This window comes from Macaca thibetana, chromosome 5 (assembly GCF_024542745.1).
Source record: "Macaca thibetana thibetana isolate TM-01 chromosome 5, ASM2454274v1, whole genome shotgun sequence".
In the NCBI taxonomy this organism is placed as follows: domain Eukaryota; kingdom Metazoa; phylum Chordata; class Mammalia; order Primates; family Cercopithecidae; genus Macaca; species Macaca thibetana.
Genome location: NC_065582.1, coordinates 21770860 through 21792879, shown reverse-complemented (window position 1 = coordinate 21792879; position 22020 = coordinate 21770860). Strand labels below are relative to the sequence as shown.

The following is a 22020-nucleotide window of genomic DNA, read 5'->3' as shown; positions in this document are numbered from 1 at the left end:
AGACGAAGGTCAAGAAGATAGAGTCAGAAGTCTTACTGAGCTGGTCAATTTGCAGCAATACCAGAAGCCTAGGGGCGGTGGAGAGCATCAAATACCTTGACTCTTAGTCTATTGTTGAGTGGCTTTTATTTTTCTTTGAGACAGAGTCCTGCTCTGTCACCCACGCTGGAGTGCAGTGGCATGATCTTGGCTCACTGCAACCTCTACCTCCCAGGTTCAAGCAGCCTCCTGTGTAGCTGGGATTACAGATGCATGCCACCACGCCTGCCTAATTTTTTGTATTTTTAGTAGGGATGAGGTTTCACCATGTTGGCCAGGCTGGTCTTGAACTCCTGACCTCAGATGATCCACCCGCCTCGGCTTCCCAAAGTGCTGGGATTGCAGGCATGAGCCGTGCCCAGCCTTGAGTGGCATTTTTAATAAAACTGCATGATGGTCAGACTTCAAGTAATCTAGAAAGCCAAAAACATGGCACAGATTATTTTCATGGGCCACAGTGATGGGCGGAAGTCAGCTGATTGTACTGAAACAGCAATATTGTAACTTGACAAAGTGTTATCATTTCTGAGGACCTGCAGGAGCCTATGAGGTGCTCAAAGTCTGAAGCAATCCATCTGCCAGAACTGCAGGGGCGATATCCTATGAATTGTGATTTCCTTTGCCAGGAAAAATGCAAGTCAACCTTTGACGAAAGTGACAAGATTGGCAAGTGGTGGTAACCTTGGCATCAGAAACATAGAATGCTTTACCACATGCCCAGTCTGATGATTAATCCAGGTAGCAATTGTGGATCTGAGCAATGCAGGCTGGATCAGCACCTGGATTCCAGTTGGTCTCATCAGAGAATCAGCCCTTACTGTGGACAGCTGCAAGAAGGACACAAAAGTTATCAAAAGTTATCAGCACTTGCAATTTTTCCCCACAGACTACAGAAGGAAACTCCTGTTTAATATGCAGTTTGTGTTTTTCCAAGAGTTAACCCAAAGAAAAGCTAACAGCCCAAGAGTGAATAAAAAGATTGAGTTTATCAAGGGGAACGCTGTTCAGAGAGCTATGATAGCCTTGATTTCTGCCCATGGGGCAATAGTCATTCATTTTTGGTTCTGCACAGGTGTTTCTGAGTTGAGCAGCCACAGCAGCCCAGTGGACACTATCTGGTTTCAGCTCATCTGAATCGCCAGTGAACCAGGCCATGGCATTTAGGGCAACAGATTGAGGTTCCCATTGAATCAGCAGCTTGCTGATTTCCCCAACAGTTTCCCCCAAAGGAATAGCTACCATTTTTTTTTTCATGTAAATGCAAGACACTGCAGGGTCCAGGTCTACTGGATTCTTCGATGTACCACTTCTATTTGACAGGTGAGACTGGCTGGTTTCCTTCCACCTTGCCACTCATTGAGTCCCAGTTGACCTACTCCAATATGGGAATGTCAGGCATCAGGGTCACAAGGCCTGCATGGATCAGGCATTCAGTTTCTCTAAAAGTCCAGTAGAGGCCAGTAGCTGCTTTTCAAAAGGGATATACCCAGAATTGTATCAGGAAGGCAACAAGTTTAAAACAGCGAGAGGCATCTTTGAGAGACTGCTCTCCCTTGCCAGAGGCTCCAATCAGCAAACGATCTATCATAGAAACTTGTACCTGAAAGTGATCATCAGGCTTATGGGGCTTCATAGGTAGTAGCACTTCTTACATCTGCTGTTTTCCCATGGAAAGCATGCCCTCCAGTATTTAGGAGCATTCACAGAAGAAACAAATAAACATGAATACCAAGTACCTTCAACAGTGGAAGTTATACTAGTCTAAAGGTCTCCATTCATAAGGTTTTTTGAGTTTCCTTCTCCATTTCAAACCTTGCTCAAACTCATCCTTTGAATTTGGGTGTACTTTCACCGTGGGTGTACTTTCACCGATGATGGGCCCAGGTAGAATGGTGACATGGACACCCGCATCCAACAAATTCACATATCCTTCAGTCCTCCAGCTCCACAAAGGCAAACGTGCATGGCCCTAATCCACAATGGGAACAGGAAGATCTCTGTCCCACCTTCACTCACTTTTTTCCTGAAAGCAGTAGAAGTTGGGGTAGAGGGAAGGAAAAGATCAGGGGACGTGAGGGAGACAGTGGCTCTGCATCAGTCAGCATGGCACGTTGATTTCCTGTACAGTGGCTGTGCACACCTCAATCAAATGAATTTCCAATGGTTTTGGCCTGCACAACATTCTCCATCGGGGGCAACTTCATCATTACTGACCCTATGTGTTTCAGCTTTGTGGGCCCTTGAGTCAGAGGTCAGAACCACAGTTATTTGTGTCACAGTCAAGGGGTTTGAGCCCTTTGACTGACTTGGGTTTGACCCGTATGTGACTTTTTTTTTTTTTTTTTTTTTTTTGAGAGGAGTCTTGCTGTATTACCTGGAGTGCAGTGGCACAATCTCAGCTCACCGCAACCTCTGTCTCCTGGGTTCAAGCAATTCTCTGCCTCAACCTCCTGAGTAGCTGGGATTACAGGTGCCCACCACCACATCCAGCTAATTTTTGTATTTTTAGTAGAGACAGGGTTTCACCATCTTGGCCAGGCTGGTCTTGAACTCCTGACCTTGTGATCCACCTGCTTTGGTCTCCCAAAGTGCTGGGATTACAGGCATGAGCCACTGTGCCTGGCCATAACAATTTTTTTTTAATGAGTCAGTCTTTGAAATGGACTCTATCTTACTTGCTAACCTATGTTCACAATAACATCTCTTATCTCAAGTTTTTTCCTGTAATTGACATAAAAGCTGGGGAAATTTTCTAGGTGCATATAATTTTTGCCCAGTATTTTTATTCCACCTTGTTTTATACTCCCCCAAATTAGTCATTATTATGCCATTGTATAAGTTAGTGTTTCTTTAGTTTTATTTGTGATTGTTTATTTGTATAGTTTTCTTCTAATGCCCAACTCTATGTTTCTGATTTCAATGTGATTTTTTTCAAAAGGACATTCATTAACAGTTCCTTTTTTTCTGGAAATAACAAATGAATGTTAAATTATTTCAGTCTTTTCCTGAGAATATTTTTATTATTTTCTCATTGTTAAATATTAGTTTAGATAGCTATAGAATTCTGGGATCAATTCTAGTTATTTTTCCCCAAATCTTTGCAAATAAAACCTCAGTGTTTTTTTGTTTGTTTGTTTTTCTGGCCCTTATCGATACTTCTGAGAAAACTCTTCTGACATTGAGAGGTATTATTTTGTTTGTTTTGGTCCTTTTTTCTACAGATTCTCTGTTATTCTCTGGATGCTTTTAAGATAGATTTCTTTATTTTTGGTATTCTGTAGTTTCACTGTGGTAGTCAACAGGCTTGTATATTTTTTGTCTAAATAACTGAGGATTTACATATTCTGGAAGACTGGAAATAATGTTTCTCCAACATTGTTCACATTCTCTCCTACTGTAAATCCTATTAGACCAAAGTCTGTCCTTCTAATTCACTCTTTGAAGTCTGCTAACTTTATGTTACCATATAAATACCATATATTTCTTATCTGCATATGTGGAATATTTTTGTCATTTTAAAATGTATTTTCCCAATGTACTGATTCATTTTTAGTTTTTTATTAGCTACTCTTTTTAGTTTTTAATTTCTAGAATTTTATTTGCTTTCTTTAAAAAGTCTGTTAACTTTTTTCATAGTATTCCCTTAGATTGTTATTAATGATCTCAAATTCATGGGGTTTCAATTCTGATTGTTACAGAGTCCACTATATCATCTGGGAGATGGGTCTGGTTTTTTGTTTCTTTAGGGAGAATCTTTTTCTGTTCTGGAGTGTCCGAGAATTTCTAAAGATTGGTTTTGCATTTGCTTCTTCTGTTCCACGAGAACCACCAGTTTAAGATCAGCTTTCATGATGATTTTTCTAAATGGAGGTCTCAGTTCATATGAGTTAAATAAATTCGAGCTTCAAGCCCAAGGAAAGCACAGATCTATTGTTTCAGATTATCAGGGAAAATGTTCTCCTACTCAAAGCCCAGGCAATGAGTGGTAAGCATGAGCTTTCTGCCAATCTTTCAATGCTGAATGATATTTTCTTCTAGTTCACTCTGCTCCTGAGGATACAACCCTTTGGGGATAGCAACCTCATATGGGAGGTTTCACATTTAATTCCCTGTGTTGCATTGCCCAGTAAATGTTCTTTTCTCTTCATAGAGTGCCGTAAATTAGGCATTAAAGCTCAAACCAAATAGTTCTCAAAACCAACCTCTACTTTCCCCAGTCACCTGCAGGATCATCTCCAAGGTCAGCTCACTTGCTTATCTTCTGGTTTTCATTTTTTCCCTGATTTTTACATCAAGCTGTTTCTCTTTCTTCTGAAATCATGTATACTGTTAAAAGTATTTTTGTTACTTTTTATCAGGTATTTGAAAGGGAAGAGTTTTAGCTTTAATATACTATATGTGTCTAGAAGACCAAAGTATTATCATTATTATCAGACCAAAAAAAAAATAACCCAAATTTCATTGAAAATTAAATCATAATGTAAACTGCAAAAATATCTGTAAAATGAAGTTATTCGAAAGAATATTCTCTTACCACTGCAAAGTGACGAAGCAACTTGCACAAACATTTTTATAATACTGTCAGTTGAAGAATAACAAGGTTCATGAATTTGGAAAGGGAAGCTTTATTTTTTATGAAAGGTTGTAGCCTGCAGGGTGGCCATTCTGACAGGCTGGAAAGCATGGTCTCCTGCCCAAAACTGGAAACAGACACTTTGATAGCCAGAAATAAGACAGGAATGTATGCGGAACAGGGTGGTTGAATATACATATTCAATGAGTTCTAGGAGTCATGAATATTTATGAACGGAGAAACATGCACATGCGCAGTTAAGCTTCACACCTCTGCACAGGACCCGTGTTCAAAACATGGTGGTGTTAGCATGTTGCAAGGGTGGACTGTTCAGCCCTCTGACACTGAAGGTGTCAGAAAACCCTCACTGCACATCCTCCGTAGACTGGCCAGAACCACTCAGTGGTCGGTGGTATCTAGCCAGGAAAAGAACGCTGGCTGGTTGTTTTGTCTAAATCACAAAAAGGAGAGGCAGTGTAAGAGGGTTGGTTGATATCAGGGGTGGAGTCAGTCTTTCCAAAGGGCTGGTTTCTGGTTAACTCTTAGGAAAGAAAAGGCAGTGAGCTAGAGAGGGGGTATCATAAGGTGTATTCTACCTTCCATCCCATCTTCGCTAGGAACTCAGTTTTCAAGATTGCTCTGGGGCCCCCTTGGCCAGGAAGTTGAGGGACTTAGGATTTCATTTTAATTTTTCAATATAATATAAAATTATGCAAGTATTTACATAGTGACCACTGGGGGAGGGAGATAGAATTAAGACAAATTGTAAATTTCACTTTATACAGCATGCATCATTGATATTTAAACAGCAAATAACATTTTAAATAATAATAGAAAAAGCCATATAAGTGAAAAGCATATGAAACTATTCCCCTGAGCATATTCAGACAAGAAAAATGCTAGTCTTCTATTTCTTGCCCCTGTTTATCCATAATAAAATAAAGGTAAGATGAATAAGAAATAAGAAAATGCCATTTTATTTTTAATTTAAATGGAGTGGTTAGAGTAGCTGCAGCAGGGGTAGTCTGCAGTTTCATTGGCAACACAACAGCTCAATTTGCAAAGCAAGTACTCATTAGCTTAATGTAAGGCCAAGCTGTGATTCCAGCAGAGTCTGCTTTAGGGCAAGTCTTCAGAAAACAGGAAAGCAGAGGCAGGCAGGCTGGGGAAAGTCACGCTCCAAAGGTTGCATTTGAAAAGCAGTGTATGTATATAAGTCCAAGTGAGAATGTAATACTCTAATTAGAGAACCTATTTGAAGGCTCCACTCTGAACTTGCAATGTTTAGTTATTTAAACATATTATTCAATATTTATCTTCCCACCTGAAAGTAACACTTTCTTCCAGTGTCCTGATAATAGCCTGCTATTCCCATTACTATAGCACTTACCAAATTTTGTATTGTAATTTAATTGTAATCCCTGTATTTCTCTCCACTGAAGAAAACTGCTTGATGATAAGGACCTTCACTTATTTATGTCCAAATTGCCAAGAATGACTCCAAACAAATAATTGTTGAACCACAAGTAGTCCTCATTCACTCATTCATTTTGTACCTATATTGTAAGTGATTACCATGTCGCAGGCACAGTTCAATGGGCTGGGGAAATAGCCGTGAAGAAAACAGACCAACAGCTCTGCATGGTGGAGCTTACATTCTGCCTGCTCTACCTGGGTGGGAGAGATCATGCATAGAAGGCAATAAATGCTTTGGAAAAAAGCAGAAGCCAAGTGAGAAATACAGGAAGTGTTGGGAGATGGGGTATAATTTGAAATAGGATAAACAGGGCAGGCTTCACTAAGAAAGCAGAGGGGGTGGGCCCTGTGAATACCTAGGGGAAGAACATTAAGGCACAGTGAAGGGCAAAAGCAAAGGCCCTGACTCCAGCAGGTCTGCTGTTCCAGGTTCAAGAAGCAGCCCACTGTAGCCAGAGCAGAGAAATCAGGAGCAAGGAGAATTGTAGGTGATGAAGTCACAGAAGTTACCAAGAAGAGATCATGTATCTTGCTGACCATGTAAGGACTTTGTCATTTACATGGGAATAAAACACTCTGAGTGTTCATTTTCTTCTAAGATCAACTGTATAAAACAATGGTATAGTTCACTTTGGAGTGTGGAGTGAGAGAAAACATTTTGAGCAGAGGAGTAACTAATCTGATTTTTATTTTCCCAGGATCACACTTTCAGGGGTGTTGACGGAGACTGCAAGGTACAAGGACAGAAGAGAAACTCACTTGGAGGCTATTTTATATATATAATAAATAAGTAAATTTTATATATATATAGCCACCCAGCAATTCTATTTATATAAAATATATTTTATGTAAATCAACTATAACTCATAGGGCTTATTTAATATTTTATATATACTTTTTGAGACAAGGTCTCACAGTCAGTCACCAGGCTAGAGTGCCATGGCACATTCGCAGCTCACTGCAGCCTCACCCTCGAGGGCTCAGGCCATCCTCCCACGTAGCTAGGACTAGAGGTGCATGCCACCACACTCAGCAAGTTTTTGGCATTTTTTGTGGAGACAGGGCTTCTCCATGCTGTCCAGTCTGGTCTTGAACTCCTGGGCTCCAGCAATCCGCCGGCCTCAGCCTCCCAAAACACAGGCACACACCCCTGTGCCCACCCAGAGGCTATTATCTTAACAAAGGAGAGTGATAATGGTGAGCTGGGTAAGGATTGTAACAGTAAAAGCAGTAACAATTCATCAGTTTCTAGATAGATTTGTAAGTTGGAGACAATAGAATCCATGGACGATCGGACATAGCAGGGGTATCTAGGGAGAAAAATACAGTTACAGGTTCTCAGTTTCTGTTTCTGGTTGGGCCAGTAAAGGCCCTTCCCCATTCCTCTTTTCTGCTTATCACTAGAGAGAGAAACTAAAAAGCATGGCTTCAAGCTGCGAAAAGCTAAAGAAAAAAAAAATCCACAATAACAACAAAATAAGATAGGTTGGACAAGCTTGGGATATAGAAAAAGTTGCAAGAAATACAGGAAACTGTGAGGTGAAGAGAGACAGACAAAGATGGGGGACGGGAGAGAGTTAAACAACCTAGTGTTGGCATTGACACTAATTAACCATGTTTTATTTGCAACAAGTTACTTGAGGTTTTGTGGGGTTGGAAAGACATATATTGATGCCTATAATATGCCATAAAATATTTTCAGAATTTTACCTGAATTAAATCTTTTAACATTTTATATCAACCCTGTGAGGCAGATGCTGTGATTATTTTCACTTTGCAGACTGGGAAACAGACACAAACAAGTTAAAGAACATATTTGGAATCTCACAGCTGGTATTTTGCACTGTGAGGATTCAAGCCTAAACATCCTACCTCCAGAACCTGTACATTCTAACATTAGATGATATCTGATATTGTTTATTTTCCTAAAATTATATATATATATTTTTTTTACAAAATTAGTTCACTGTAAGTATAGCTATGTACACACACACACACAGACACACACAGACACACACACACACACACGCACGCGCGCCTGAGATAAAAACAAAGATACAGGCGCCATCTAGTGGCACTACTAATCTCAGTCTACAGTTCAGTATTACTATAAAAATATAATATGTAAAGGGAAGAAATATGTTGTGATACATGTGTGGGGTGGGAGTAGTGATCAAAGAAATGTGACTAAAGGTTAAATAACAAACTTTTGCAATGTTTGCATCATCTTCAGCTTGAACATTGCCTTTTTTATCCTTTACCAAGTTTTTCTTTATCCACATTCATCCATTATTCTTTCATTTGCTTATACATTCATTTATGTATTATTTATACACTGTACTCTACATATTTTGTGCACTCAGTACTTTGCTAGAGCTAGATGCTGAATTTTGAAGAATTTGTGAGAAAGTCCATGCCCTAATAGACTTTTGGGGGAAATATGCACATATATTTATCATATAATGTGGTCTTCGAAATATAATAAATGCAAAGATAAAGCAGTGGTGACGAAGAAATAATCAACTTCACTTAGGGATAGAAGAAGGTTCACGGAAGAGATGATCATTTTAATGTTTCTACCTTTCTATCAACTGTCAAGTGCCACTATCCTGTAGAGATAAAAGTATATTGAATTGATCCACTTGCATTCAAACCTTCAACGCACTGCCACCAGATTTATTAAAGAATGCCTAAAACATGCCACAGGTACCACCTATTTGCTGTGTTCATCACTTTGGTGGCATGTAATTAGTGGCTTCCTATGGTGCTAGCTATGTCACCGTTGTGTGCCTGATTTTCTTGTCTACATAGTGGAATGAATACAGTTCCTAACTCACAGAGTTCTTGTAATAAATTATTACGGTTATTCTAATATTCAGAATACTGTCTGGCAAATATTAAGTCTTCAGTAAATGCTGGTTGTTACGATAATCATCACACTCTTCTGCCTGGCCTACTCAACTTTCCATTATTGGGGCCTCAGGATATACCCTTTGCACTACAAGGACATCCAAAGTCTCTTTGGAAATATTCGGATTTCAAATCAACCCAACATGTATTGGAAGCTAGCTGTATACTTCACATGCACGTTTTACTCTCCCCAGAACAGTACCTTCTCTGTAGCGAAACATTATTTATTGTTGGTACCTCCTATGCCTTTGCCTGACCAAATCCCACTTCATCGTTCAAGGCTTACCTCACAACTAGGCTTTCCATGAACCTTCATTTTATGAATAATATCTCTCATTTATACATTCATACAATTCTGTAAGTTGCCTTGCCCTTAAGGGTCTCTCTCAAGTTGGCCCTTAGTTTATATAGAGTAGGTGACCACCTTGCTTTTAAGTACGTATTTCTCGTTTTTATCCATCCTGGTGATGTTTAGCTGGAGTAAAGGGAAAAACACCTGGCCTCCAAACAGGAGACTCTATTAATTTTGAATAATTTTTACAAACTCTTCCTCTTGCCTAGGATTCTCATGTCATCTCTATCCCCAGTCCTATTAAAGAATCATTCCCCTAGGGCACCAATATTAATGATGAAGTTCATATTTTTTCTAAGGTACACTAGCGTGGAAAAAATGCTAAAACTACTAAATTACCTGATAAATAACTTGAAACCAGTGATCAAGTGGTATGGCATATACATTTGAAAGAAGTGAATAAACTGAAGATTAAAAAAACACATTATAAATACCAAAATAACATTTTAAAATTAAAAATTCAGAATATTGAATACAATTTCTGTAAAATAAAATTCATTTATGTTGATGCAGTTTGAACACAGCACAATCAAGGTATAGAGCATTTCTTTCTTTCTTTCTTTTTTTTTTTTTTTTGAGACGGTGTCTTTCTCTGTCACCCAGGCTAGAGTGCAGTGGTGCAATCTTGGCTCACTGCAACCTCTGCTGCCTGAGTTCAAGCGATTCTCCTGCCTCAGCCTCCCAAGTAGCTGGGATTACAGGCACCTGCCACCACGCCAGGCTAATTTTTGTATTTGTAGTAGAGACGGGCTTTCAGCATCTTGGCCAGGCTGGTCATGAACTCCTGACCTCATGATCCACCTATCTCAGCCTCCCAACGTGCTGATATTACAGGCATGAGCAACTGTGCCTGGCCAGTATAGAGCATTTCTAATACCTCCAGACTTTGTGCCTGTTCCTTTGCAGCCCATCTCCTGACATCCTCCTGCTGAAAGAAACCATTGATCTGCTTTCTACTTGTCTTTACAGATGAAATTTTGCTATTTCTAGAATTTAATATAAATATAGTCATGTCATATGTGCTCTTTTGTGTCTAGATTCATTTTCTCAGAATAATGTTTTTAAGATTCACTTGTGAAGCTATGTGTGTACTTTTATTGCTGAGTATTTTTCTATCCCATATATATACCAATATTTGTTTATTCATTCACCTGTTGATGGACATTCCTTTTCAATTTGGGGTTATTATGAATAAATGTGCTATAAATATTCATGTTCTTTGGGTTTATCAATGTTTGTTTTTGTTGGTTAATACTGAGGAGTGGATTTGATGGATTGTTTTTAAATATATGTTTAAACTCATGAGAAACTACAAAAGAGTTTGCTAAGGTCATTGCAATATATTACATTCTCATCAGTGATGACAGTTCCAAATGATCCACATCCTTACCAACACCTGGTAATATCAGTCTTTTAACTGTAGCCACTCTAGAGAATATGTGGTGGTATCTCATGATGGTTTTAATTTCCATTAGTCTAATGACTAATGTTTTAAGCATGAAAACATTTAAACATTCCACAGGCTTATTCCCAATTTGTATGTTTTATTTGGTGAAGTTCTAGTTGAAAGGTCTTGTCCATGTTTTCATCAGAATGTCTTATTGGGTTTTAAGAGTTTCTTATATCTTCTGGGCACAAGTGTTTTGTCAAATATGTGAAGTGACAGCTGTGGTTCGCTTTTACTTTCTTAAAAGTTTCTTACAAAAATTTAAGGTTTTTATTTCAAAGAAGTTAAATTCATCATTGTTTCATATATTGTTTATTCTTTTATGTATCACGTAAGATTTTTTTGTCTACACCAAGTTGCAAAGATTTGTTCCTATACTTTCTTCTAGAAGATTTAGAGTTTTGGCTTTTCTTTTTAAGTATATAGCTCTAGTACAAATTCAAATAGAATATATCAGTAAGAGCAGACATCCTTGCCTTGTTCTCCATCTTACAGGATAAGCATTTAGTTTTTCACTGGTGTCCTCTTCCCTGTAGAAATTTTGTAAATGCCCTTTATCAGTTTGAGAAAGATTCCTTCTTTCTTTGCTAAGAATTTTTTTTATGATTGTGTGCTAAACATTCTCAAACTCTTTTGCTACATTATTTGGTTTAGATATGTGTCCTCTCCAAATCTCATGTTGAAATGTGACCTCCACTGCTGGAGGTGGGCCCCAAGGGAGGTGTGTGGGTCATGGGAGCGGATTCCTCATGAAGAACTCTTTCCATCAGTAATGAATTTTCCTTAAAGAGCCTGGCAGCTCCTCCCTCCAGCTCTTGCTCCCCCTTTGCCTTCTGCCATGATTGTAAGCTTCTTGAGGCCTCACCAGAAGCAGATACTGTTGCCCTGCTTCTTGTACAGCTTGCAAAACCATGAGACAATTTTTTTTTTTTTTTGAGACGGGGTCTCGCTCTGTCCCCCAGGCTGAAGTGCAGTGGCCGGATCTCAGCTCACTGCAAACTCCCCCTCCCGGGTTCATGCCATTCTCCTGCCTCAGCCTCCCGAGTAGCTGGGACTATAGGCGCCCGCCACCTCGCCCGGCTAGTTTTTTTTATTTTTTAGTAGAGACGGGGTTTCACCGTGTTAGCCAGGATGGTCTCAATCTCCTGACCTCATGATCCGCCCGTCTCAGCCTCCCAAAGTTCTGGGATTACAGGCTTGAGCCACTACACCTGGCCTACCATGAGACAATTAAACCTCTTTGTAAATTACCCAGCCACAGGTTTTTCTTTATGGCAACACAAAGTGGACTAACACACTACTTCTATTGATATCATCATGTACCTTTTCTCCTTATACTGCTAAAATGGAAATTTACATTGATTAATATTCAAATGCAAACCAATCTTGCATTCCTGGAATAAACCCTACTTGCTCATTACGTGTCATTATTTTTATGTAGTACTAGATGTGCTTTATAAATATTTGAATACCTATGTTTGTGTCTAGGTTTATAAGGGATATCAGTCTGCAACTTTCTTATGAAGTTTTTATTTTAATTTTTGTATTATGGCAATGCTGGCCAGATAAAGTAAATTGAGAAATCTATCATCCACTAGTTTCTTCAAGATTTTGTGTAGGATTTACTTTTCTTCTTCCATAAGGGCTTGATAGATTACATCAGTGGTTCCACCTGGGTCTAGGGATAGGCGGGAGCATTAGCTACAAATTCAATTTATTTAATTAACATTGGGCAATCTAAATTTTCTTTTTATGCTTCAGCTATTTTGGTAGTTTGTATTTGTCATGGAATTTGTCTATTTCAACTAAATTTTAAAATACATAAATTTGTTTATAATATTTTCATTTTAACCTTTAGTGTCTGTAGTATACATACACACAACTCTTACACTTTCAATATTGGTACTTTGTATTTTCTCTCTTCTTATAATGCTTTCATCTACTAAAAAAGAAAATCCACAGTATATGAAAGGTGTTGTTGGATTATGCCAAATAAAACGAAAATTAGGACTATTTTGTTGTTATTTCAATGTGGAATCTTTTACTTGAATTCTAGTATTGAACCACCTCAGAACTGAAGTATTGCATGATTTTAATAAAACTGAATATGCTTTACACACTTTAGTGAGAGATTATTTTAAACATCATTCAGATATCTTGGTAACCCTACAGAAAATGAATTGAGCATATATATATATTTTTTCCCTCAAATGTTATTTTAATTCAGGGATACATGTGCAGGATGTGCAGGTTTATTTCATAGGTAAACATATGCCACGATGGTTTGTTGCACCTGTCAACCTATAACCTAGATATTAAGCCCAGCATCCATTAGCTATTCTTCCTGATGCTCTCCTTCCCACCTTACCCCTGCTCCTGACAGGCCCCAGTGTGTGTTGTTCCCATCCATGTGTCCATGTGTTCTCATCATTCAGCTCCTACTTGTAAGTGAGAACACGCAGTGTTTGGTTTTCTGTTCCTGTGTTACTTTGCAGAGGATACTGGCTTCCAACGATCCATGTCCCTGCAAAGGACATAATCTCATGCCTTTTTAATGGCTGCATAGTATTCCATGGCATATATTTACCACATTTTCTTTATCCAGTCTATGATTGATGGGCATTTAGGCTGATTATATATTTTTGCTATTGTGAATAGTGCTGTAATGAACATATGCATGCATGTATCTTTATAATATTAATATAATGGTTTTTATTCCTTTGGGCATATACCCAGTAATGGGATTGCTGGGTCAAATAGTATTTCTGCCTCTAGGTCTTTGAGGAATTGCCACACTGTCTTCCACAATGGTTGAACTGATGTACATGCCCAAAAAGAGTTTGAAAGTGTTCCATTTTCTCCACAACCTCACCAACATCTGTTGTTTCTTGACTTTTTAGTAATCACCATTCTGACTGGGGTGGGATATCTCACTGTGGTTTTGATTTGTTTTTCTCTAATAATGTTGAGAAAATGATGTTGAGCTTCTTTCCATGTATTTGTTGGCTGCATGTCTGTCTTCTTTTGAGAAGTGTCTGTTTATGTCTTTTGCCCACTTTTTAATGGGGTTGTTTGTTTCTTGTAAATTTGCTTAAGTTCTTTGCAGACTCACTCTGGTTATTAGACCTTTGTCAGATGGATAGATTACAAAAACTTCCCCCATTCTGTAGGCTGTCTGTTCACTCTGATGATAGTTTCTTTTGCTGTGCAGAAGCTCTTTAGTTTAATTATATTCCGTTTGTCAATTTTTTGCTTTTGTTGCAATTGATTTTGGAGTTTTCATCATGAAATATTTGCCTGTGCCTATGTCCTCAATGGTATTGCCTAGATTTTCTTCTAGGTTTTTTATAGTTTTGGGTTTTACATTTCAGTCTTTAATTCATCCTGAGTTAATTTTTGTATGCAGCATAAGGAAGGTGTCCACTTTCAGTTTTCTGCATATAGCTAGACAGTTCTCCCAGCACCATTTATTAAATAGAGAATATTTTCCCCATTGCTTATTTTTGTCAGGTTTGTCAAAGATCAGATGGTTGTAGGTGTGTGGTCTTATTTCTAAGTTTTCTCTTCTCTTCCATTTGTCTGTGTGTCTGTTCTTATACCAATATCATGCTGTTTTGATTACTGTAGCCTTGTATTATAGTTTGAAGTTGGGTAGTGTGATGCCTCCAGCTTTGTTCTTTTTGCTTAGGATTGACTTGGCTATTCAGGCTCTTTTTTTGGTCCCATATGAATTTTAAAATACTTGTTTTTTCTAATTCTGTGAAGAATGTTAATGGGAGTTTAATGGGGATAGCATTGAATCTATAAATTACTTTGAACAGTATGGCCATTTTCATGATATTGATTCTTCCTGTCCATGAACATGGAATGTTCTTCCATGTGTTTGTGTCATCTCTGATTTCTTTGAGCAGTGGTTTGTAGCTCTCCTTGAAAAGATCCTCCAATTCCTTTGTTAGCTGTATTCTGAGGTATTTTATTCCTTTTGTAGCAATTCTGAATTGGAGTTCATTCATGATTTGGCTCTTGGCTTGCCTGTTGTTGGTGTATAGGAAGAGCATATGTATTTTTAAATTCTGCTTTACATTTTTGAAATAAAATGCAAAATATTTTTGTCAGTTTTCATAGCACAAGCATTTAGCATGCATGTATTTCTCTTTAAGTGTTTGACTTTCAGTATTTAAAATTATATTGCTTGTTATTTGAAGAAAGTTCTCAGACTACTTAATGAATTTACATAAGCTGTTTGGCAATAGTATAACCAGGGACTTCTGCTAAAAGAGACTATTGCAATGATAAAATAAAGTGCATATTTTCTTTAAGGACTAATGTTTCAGTAATTCCACAAGAAAACTAAAGACCCCAATTAAATGTTTTTAAGTTTAACTTTTACATATTTTCATAATGAGATCAAAAGAGGAGCTGGAGTTTGGGGTTGGAAAAAGAAAATCATTCTATGTTCAAATGACTGCAATGTGCATAAGCTATGTCATGCAGGGGTGAAATTAAATCAATAATTTTCAAGTTCGTCATCTCATGTAATGCATACATATACATGAGAATCAGACTTGTTATTCTGCTATTATTAAATGACATGGAAAAGAAAATATTTAAAAACTGTCTGCCATTATCTCATTTCTCTTGCAAATTTGGTGACATACAATAAAAATATGTACTTTTTCCTCCACAGGACCTGATTGGGGATCTGAAGGAGCAGCTTTCAGATCACTTCAAAGATGTGATGGTTGGCCTCATGTACCCACCACCACTGTATGATGCTCATGAGCTCTGGCATGCCATGAAGGTAGTGATCTGATCCAAAAATATACCTGTAGCAAGTACAGGCCAGTATTTCAATTGTGATGCTCCTACATACTTATATGATCAAGGAGAGGGGAGGGAATATCTAAGCAACGATGTAACAATGGAAATGTTGTGGTCAAGGGAAGTGGCCTTGTTAGGAAGCTGGAGCCTCCCAGGCTCAGTGGCTGGGATCAACCTGTTCTTTTGTTGTACAGAGTCACAAACTTACTGAACCAGCCCCAAGGCTGACCTCCAACAAGGAAAAGGGAACAAGCCTCCAGGGCTATTCAGATTGGTCCCTGAGTATGTATTCCTATATTGAGGAGAATGTATTAAAAATGATGTGACTCTTGTTACATTATTTGTAAAAGTTTGATTAAGTCAAAAGAAGATATTGAATCAGGGACAATATATAGATGACGTCTTTATATTTTCTTCATATGACCTGAAGCTCATTCTTTATAGAAACAGTTTTGTTTTTTTTTTTCTCAAATGTATAAAAATTTTAATTCGGAAGAATTAGAATCAGTGTTTCTTAAAGGAAAGTCATTTCCATGAAATAAGTTGACTGTGGATTTTTTACAGATTTTGTTGGCTAGGGACAGGGAACAAAGAGGGCCTTGGCTTTACTTCTTTCCAAATGCAGATATTAAACACCTGCAGAACTGTTGAAATCATTCCAGTGTGATGCTTGCCAATGACCAGATTACCACAATCTGTGAACAATGTGTGACAGAAAAGAGGCAACAGGAAAAAATTAAAGGACATGGATTTTGGCCATCATATTTACTGATCCAAATAGGCATTGTACAAAAAGTATATGAATTTTAACTAATCGCTTTTAACAAACGTTGCATGTCAATTCCTACCTCTTGCAAAATTACATATCTAAAAATTATTTTAAAAATAAAGTTATATGTTGCTGTTTGATTAAACAAGTGTATTTTATCAATATTTCATAGAATGCTAAGGATTTCTGAGGCTTTCCTAAAAAAGGTGTGTTGTCTTTAGATCACTTTCACAGACCAATATGTGCATATGTCTGCAAGAGACCACAGAAAGCGTCCTTCGAAATATTTACGCAAATTGTACAAAATTCCACATCTAGAGAGGCAGCCACAGGTCCTTAAAATATTCTTGGCAAATTAGAAAACCTGTATGCTAATGTCAGCCTGCTAAAGAATTAATATTGCAGCAGCAAATGGAATATCAAATATCATTTCAACAGCAAATGGAAATGCTCAGTGCCATGAGCATTGCTTGAACATGTCTTCCTCTGCATTGTTTAGAAATGCTCATACTGTTGTATTCTAAATGAAGAAACAGAGTTTCCTTCAGATAATATTAATTCTTCAGGATGAAATAGGTAGTAAATGGCAAAGTTGGAACTAAGATTGTGCCTACCTTCATCCCAAACAACTTCCTTTCCCCTGCCACCTCTCAAAACACTGGAAATGCTGTATCCCTTTCATGTACAAAAGGTGCGCTATTACTCCCAATAAGAATATCCTTACATTTATCTCTTTTTTTCCTTTCTCTAGGGAGTAGGCACTGATGAGAACTGCCTCATTGAAATACTAGCTTCAAGAACAAATGGAGAACTTTTCCAGATGCGAGAAGCCTACTGCTTGCGTAAGGAAATATACATATGTGAATGTATTTTACACATATATGAACTTTATAACACGTTGAATATTCCAGTTTCTGTATTTTGAAGAATTATCTAAGACATTCTTACATTTAACATAGGATTCACTGAGGACCAATTAACTCATGAGGTAAAATTGATTATTAGTGCACTAAAAATGAAACAGTTCCCTAGACAATCAAGCTAAGCAAATTTTCCAGGAAAATCATTACAAATCTCTATAAGGTGAATGTTTTCATTAAGACAGGAAAGTGCCCCACACTTGAATTCAGGGCGTATTTCATCTCTTACCCAGGAAAGACCCAGCATATAGAAAAAATAAAGTACAATAATGGCTCAGTGAATTCTACAAATACGTCTGCTTCGCTTTACATAAATTTCACGTTCCTGTAATCTACCGCAAAAGCAGATTTTTATACGTTTCAAAAGTAGAAAGGGTAACTCTTTTCACTTTCAAAATGGTATAATGCCTTAAGTTCCATTGCATTATGTACTCTGTGACACTGTGTGTCAAGAAAATGTTGCGGACAGTCATCTCTATTGCATTCAAACAAAAACAAGACTTTTCTGAAGGGAATGAAGTCAGAACTTTCATTAAAATGTTAAAACGAGATGAAGCACTTAGAAAATGTGTTGGGCTGGGCAGCAGTCTATGGAAATAGAATGCATAACACTGTATTTTGAGAATCAGAGAATGTGAAATGACTCTCGATCCTGTTTTTCAATTTTGGAATAAAGATTTTTAAAAAACAGTCCTATGCTTATGTTACCATTAGGTGACAGAATTCTTTGGCAGACAGTTTATTAACAAAGAAATGTCAACAGGTGGACTACATTTCCTGGACTTTGTACTCACAACTGGGAAATAACATTAACTTATTCAAAACACATTGATATATAGTTCCATAATAAATCATACCTTTAATGTGTTTCCTTATGCAGAATACAGCAATAACCTCCAAGAGGACATTTATTCAGAGACCTCGGGACACTTCAGAGATACTCTCATGAACTTGGTCCAGGTATAGCATTCCAAAATTTACACCACTTTGCACTCTCTAAGAAAATAGGTATATGTCATTGCAAAAAGAAAAGAACAGAAAACTCCAGTATATTACAGTTCAACAGTAAATTCTGTGTAGTAACATTTACTGAAGCCATGTTCAAAGTACTCAACTAGAAATTTAAGTTGTTAAAGACAAGTATGGATAATGCATCAGCTCTATTTTCAAAAAATTAAAAATATATTCTAAAGACATTATAAATATACATGTATGTATAACATATGTATAATTAATTATATATTCTGAGAAAATTAAAAGATTAAAAATATTACAGTTAAAATTAATAATTCTAATTAGAAATAATGTCTTTCTTTTTTTTTTTTTGAGATAGTCTCGCTCTGTCGCCCAGGCTGGAGTGCAGTGGCATGATCTCAGCTTGCTGCAACCTCCCCCTCCTGAGTTCAAGTGATTCTCCTGCCTCAGCCTCCCACGTAGCTGGGAGTCCAGGCACGTGCCACCACACCCAGATAATTTTTGTAGTTTTAGTAGAGATGGGGTTTTGCCATGTTGGCAAGGCTGGTCTCGAACTCCTGACTTCAGGTGATCTGCCTGCCTTAGCCTCCCAAGGTGCTACGATTACAGGTGTGAGCCACCATGCCCAGCCTTAGAAATAATTTCATTATTAAAACTGCTACATGAGTTTAGGGCACACTAACATTTCTGAGCTCCTACAATGTGCCTAGTACTGTGTGAGGAGAGAAACAATTTTCTCATTTAATAACAAAACACTATAATATAAATATTCTCATAAGTACTTCAGAAAAGAATAATCAAAATGTATAAAGTTCTAGCTCTATGATTGTCTAAAGAGCTAATAAGTAGAAATCCAGAATTTGGTTGAATGGTAGAGACTCTGAAAGCCAGCATATGATCTTCAATGCAGCCTATAAAAATTCTATGGTATTATACATTACCAAAAAGAAACATTAAGTTAAAAATAGATTTTATCATTTATGTTTCTGTACTGACTAAATGATATATATTTCCATTTAATGACTATTTCTTGAAAATATTCCACATATTAGCATTGTAATACAAACAATATTTTTAAAGATATAATTATCTCCTGTTTTATACATATTCTCCAATATACCTGCTATCCTATTTAACAAAGGCACTCAGGAATGCAAAGAGAGAGAATCAGTGTTCAGCTCTTAATTTCTAAAAGAGAAACTCGAAGGCCACAGTTGAGGAAAATGTCTTAAAAGCTGGAATTTTTGTTTGGTTTTGCATTTCGTATGCGTGTGTGTGTGTGTGTGCATGTGTGTGTGTTTGAAATGAAACAAGAGTTTCTAAACCCCCAAACCTTTCCTTTACACATCAAAGGCATAGTAGTTAGCAAAGAATTAGTAGACACCAAAGAATTTCACTAAAACCAAGAAGTCGATAGAATTTCGTACATGGGAACATGAAATTAGAAAAGAATGCATGAAAGCCTTTTTAGTGGGAACAAAGCTGGAAGAGTAGGACCGAGGAGAGAGAAAGGTCTATAATCCAGGTGGAGGCAACTAGAGTGAGAATCCTGCCTAAAGCCCTCAGGAACCCAGAGCCCCACACTCTTAGGCGAGGAGTTACAATCACCAGATGAAAATACAAGATAGATCATTGTCTATTCTTTCTCCCTTTTCTCTGAACTACTCCAGTGTCAACTGTCTCCATGAATTCTCGGATTTGTTTTTAATCTAAACTTTTCTGTGGCTACTGTTGATAAACTCTGAGAAGTCCTTCCCTGTCCTTTATCCTGCTTGGCTTTATCTGAAGAGGTGCTTTGGAGAACAGACAGTCCTCAGTCCCTGAATTTTTATGGTCTGACTTATCTACTTCATGGTACCTTTCTACTTTATGATGGTGCAAAACTACTGCAATTTTCACATAATAGTTGATATTCCATAAATTATGTGAGATATGTAACACATTTTATTGTAAAATAGGCTTTATGTTAGATGATTTTGCCCAACTGTAGGCTGTTGCAAGTGTTCTGAGCACATTTAAGGTAGGCTAGGCTAAGCTATGATGTTCAATAGGTTAGGTGTATTAAATGCATTTTTGACTTGGGATATTTTAATTTACAATGGATTTATCAGGATGTAACCCCATCATAAGTCTAGAAGCCTCTCTATATCCTTGAAGGTTGTACCACTTTCATAGCAGCTCAACTTTGGCAAATTTAGAGTCCTCACATTTTGTTTATAGCATACGTTATCAATGTTTCTTTAATCTGGGTTTGTAATGTCTTTGAAAATGAGGCTCTCTTAAAAACTTAGAAGAGTTGTGATCTACTTGCTTTTGGTTAGGTCCATTTACCACTTAACCGCATGCAAAGTTCTTTCCTAGATATATTTCTACAGTATGACTTTGCATCCCTGCTCCCTCATTTATGCCTTTTTTATTTTCACAACTCAAAAACATTTCCTTGAAGCATCTCTCAGAAAGTAAAACTGGCCGGGTATTACTAGAGGGCTGAGTCATAAAAGACCCTTACTTTTCAAAACCTCTTCAAGTCTCAGCTTACATTGCTTGGAATCAGTAAGTGGTTTCTCTTTCTAACTCTTCAAGGCACCAAATTTCTAAACTTTTTCTCTTCTCCCTTGTGTGTCTGCTTGCAAACTAGCCAGTTACTTACTGAGCTCATCTCTTTCTTGTAATAGATGACTAAAAGCATAAAGTAAATGCCATTTCTCAAGCTCACAGGAAGACCAGAACAGGTGCTACCAATCAGAGTGCATTTCCCTTCCAAGAAGTGATCCAGAGACTTGGTCTCTTTCCACCGTTACTACTGGCTTTTAAGTTTATCATGTCTGTCTTCAACCCAGGGAAGCAGAAGGAGAATAGAGGTTTCTTCATGGAAGTGTTTATGAGCCTTGTTGCAATGCATACCCATTTCTGCTCAAGTATCATTGGCTAAACCCTCATTCAAGTAGGCCTACTTAATATCAAGGGTAGTGAAGTTATTTGTCTTCAAGGAAGTTGAAATGAGTTTTACAATCTGTAATTAGTGTATTTCTACTTCTTTTTTTTTTTTTGAGACGGAATTTTGCTCTTGTCACCCAGGCTGGAGTGCAATGGTGAGATCTCGGCTCACTGCAACCTCTGCCTCCCAGGTTCAAGTGATTCTCCTACCTCAGCCTCCCGAGTAGCTGGGACTACAGACACACGCCACCAAGCCCAGCTAATTTTTTTATTTTTAGTAGAGATGCGATTTCACCATGTTGGCCAGAATGGTCTCAGTCTCTTGACCTCTTGATCCTCCCGCCTCGGCCTCCCAAAGTGCTAGGATTACAGGCGTGAGCCACCACGCCTTGCCAATCAGTGTATTTCAAAGCTGTGAAAGAGAATTGAACATTGCAACCAAGAAATACAAATGGGTAACAGAAGATGGTAAAGACATATTTGTCAATAAATAGAAAACTTTTGATGATGACTATATTAGGCCCAAATAGAATTTCTAAAAGGGAAGCATATATAAACAAAGGGAAAAAAAACACAAAATGCACTGCATTCCTTCTTAAATATACTTTAAAAAGGAAAATGTCTTTGTATTTGTATCCATGCTTTATGTTTTTGAACATGTCTTTACTGTGCCACCATTTCCAATAATCTTGTTCCTACTTTTAATCTCACTTTTAGAGTGATGTTTATTATATTATCAAAAAGGAAATAAAAATATATAAAGAGCAAAAATATGCAATTTTAATCTGAATACATCAGATT

At 37.5% G+C, this 22020-nt stretch overlaps 1 protein-coding gene and 1 long non-coding RNA gene across 3 annotated transcripts in view; one reads left to right on the top strand and one right to left on the bottom strand.

The window, feature by feature from the left end:
- Positions 1-22020, top strand: part of ANXA10 (annexin A10) — a 77922-nt gene that overhangs the window by 34152 nt on the left and 21750 nt on the right. For both annotated transcript variants that reach the window (XM_050789910.1, XM_050789911.1), the window contains exons 4-6: positions 15485-15598; positions 17139-17229; positions 18188-18267. In XM_050789910.1, coding sequence (XP_050645867.1) covers positions 15485-15598; positions 17139-17229; positions 18188-18267 — 285 coding nt within the window. The remainder of the gene's footprint in view (positions 1-15484; positions 15599-17138; positions 17230-18187; positions 18268-22020) is intronic.
- LOC126954338 (uncharacterized) lies at positions 717-21848 on the bottom strand. Its single transcript, XR_007725595.1, has 3 exons — positions 21430-21848; positions 18165-18303; positions 717-866 (listed from the first exon to the last, which is right to left on the bottom strand). It is a non-coding gene; the product is annotated as an uncharacterized LOC126954338 (long non-coding RNA).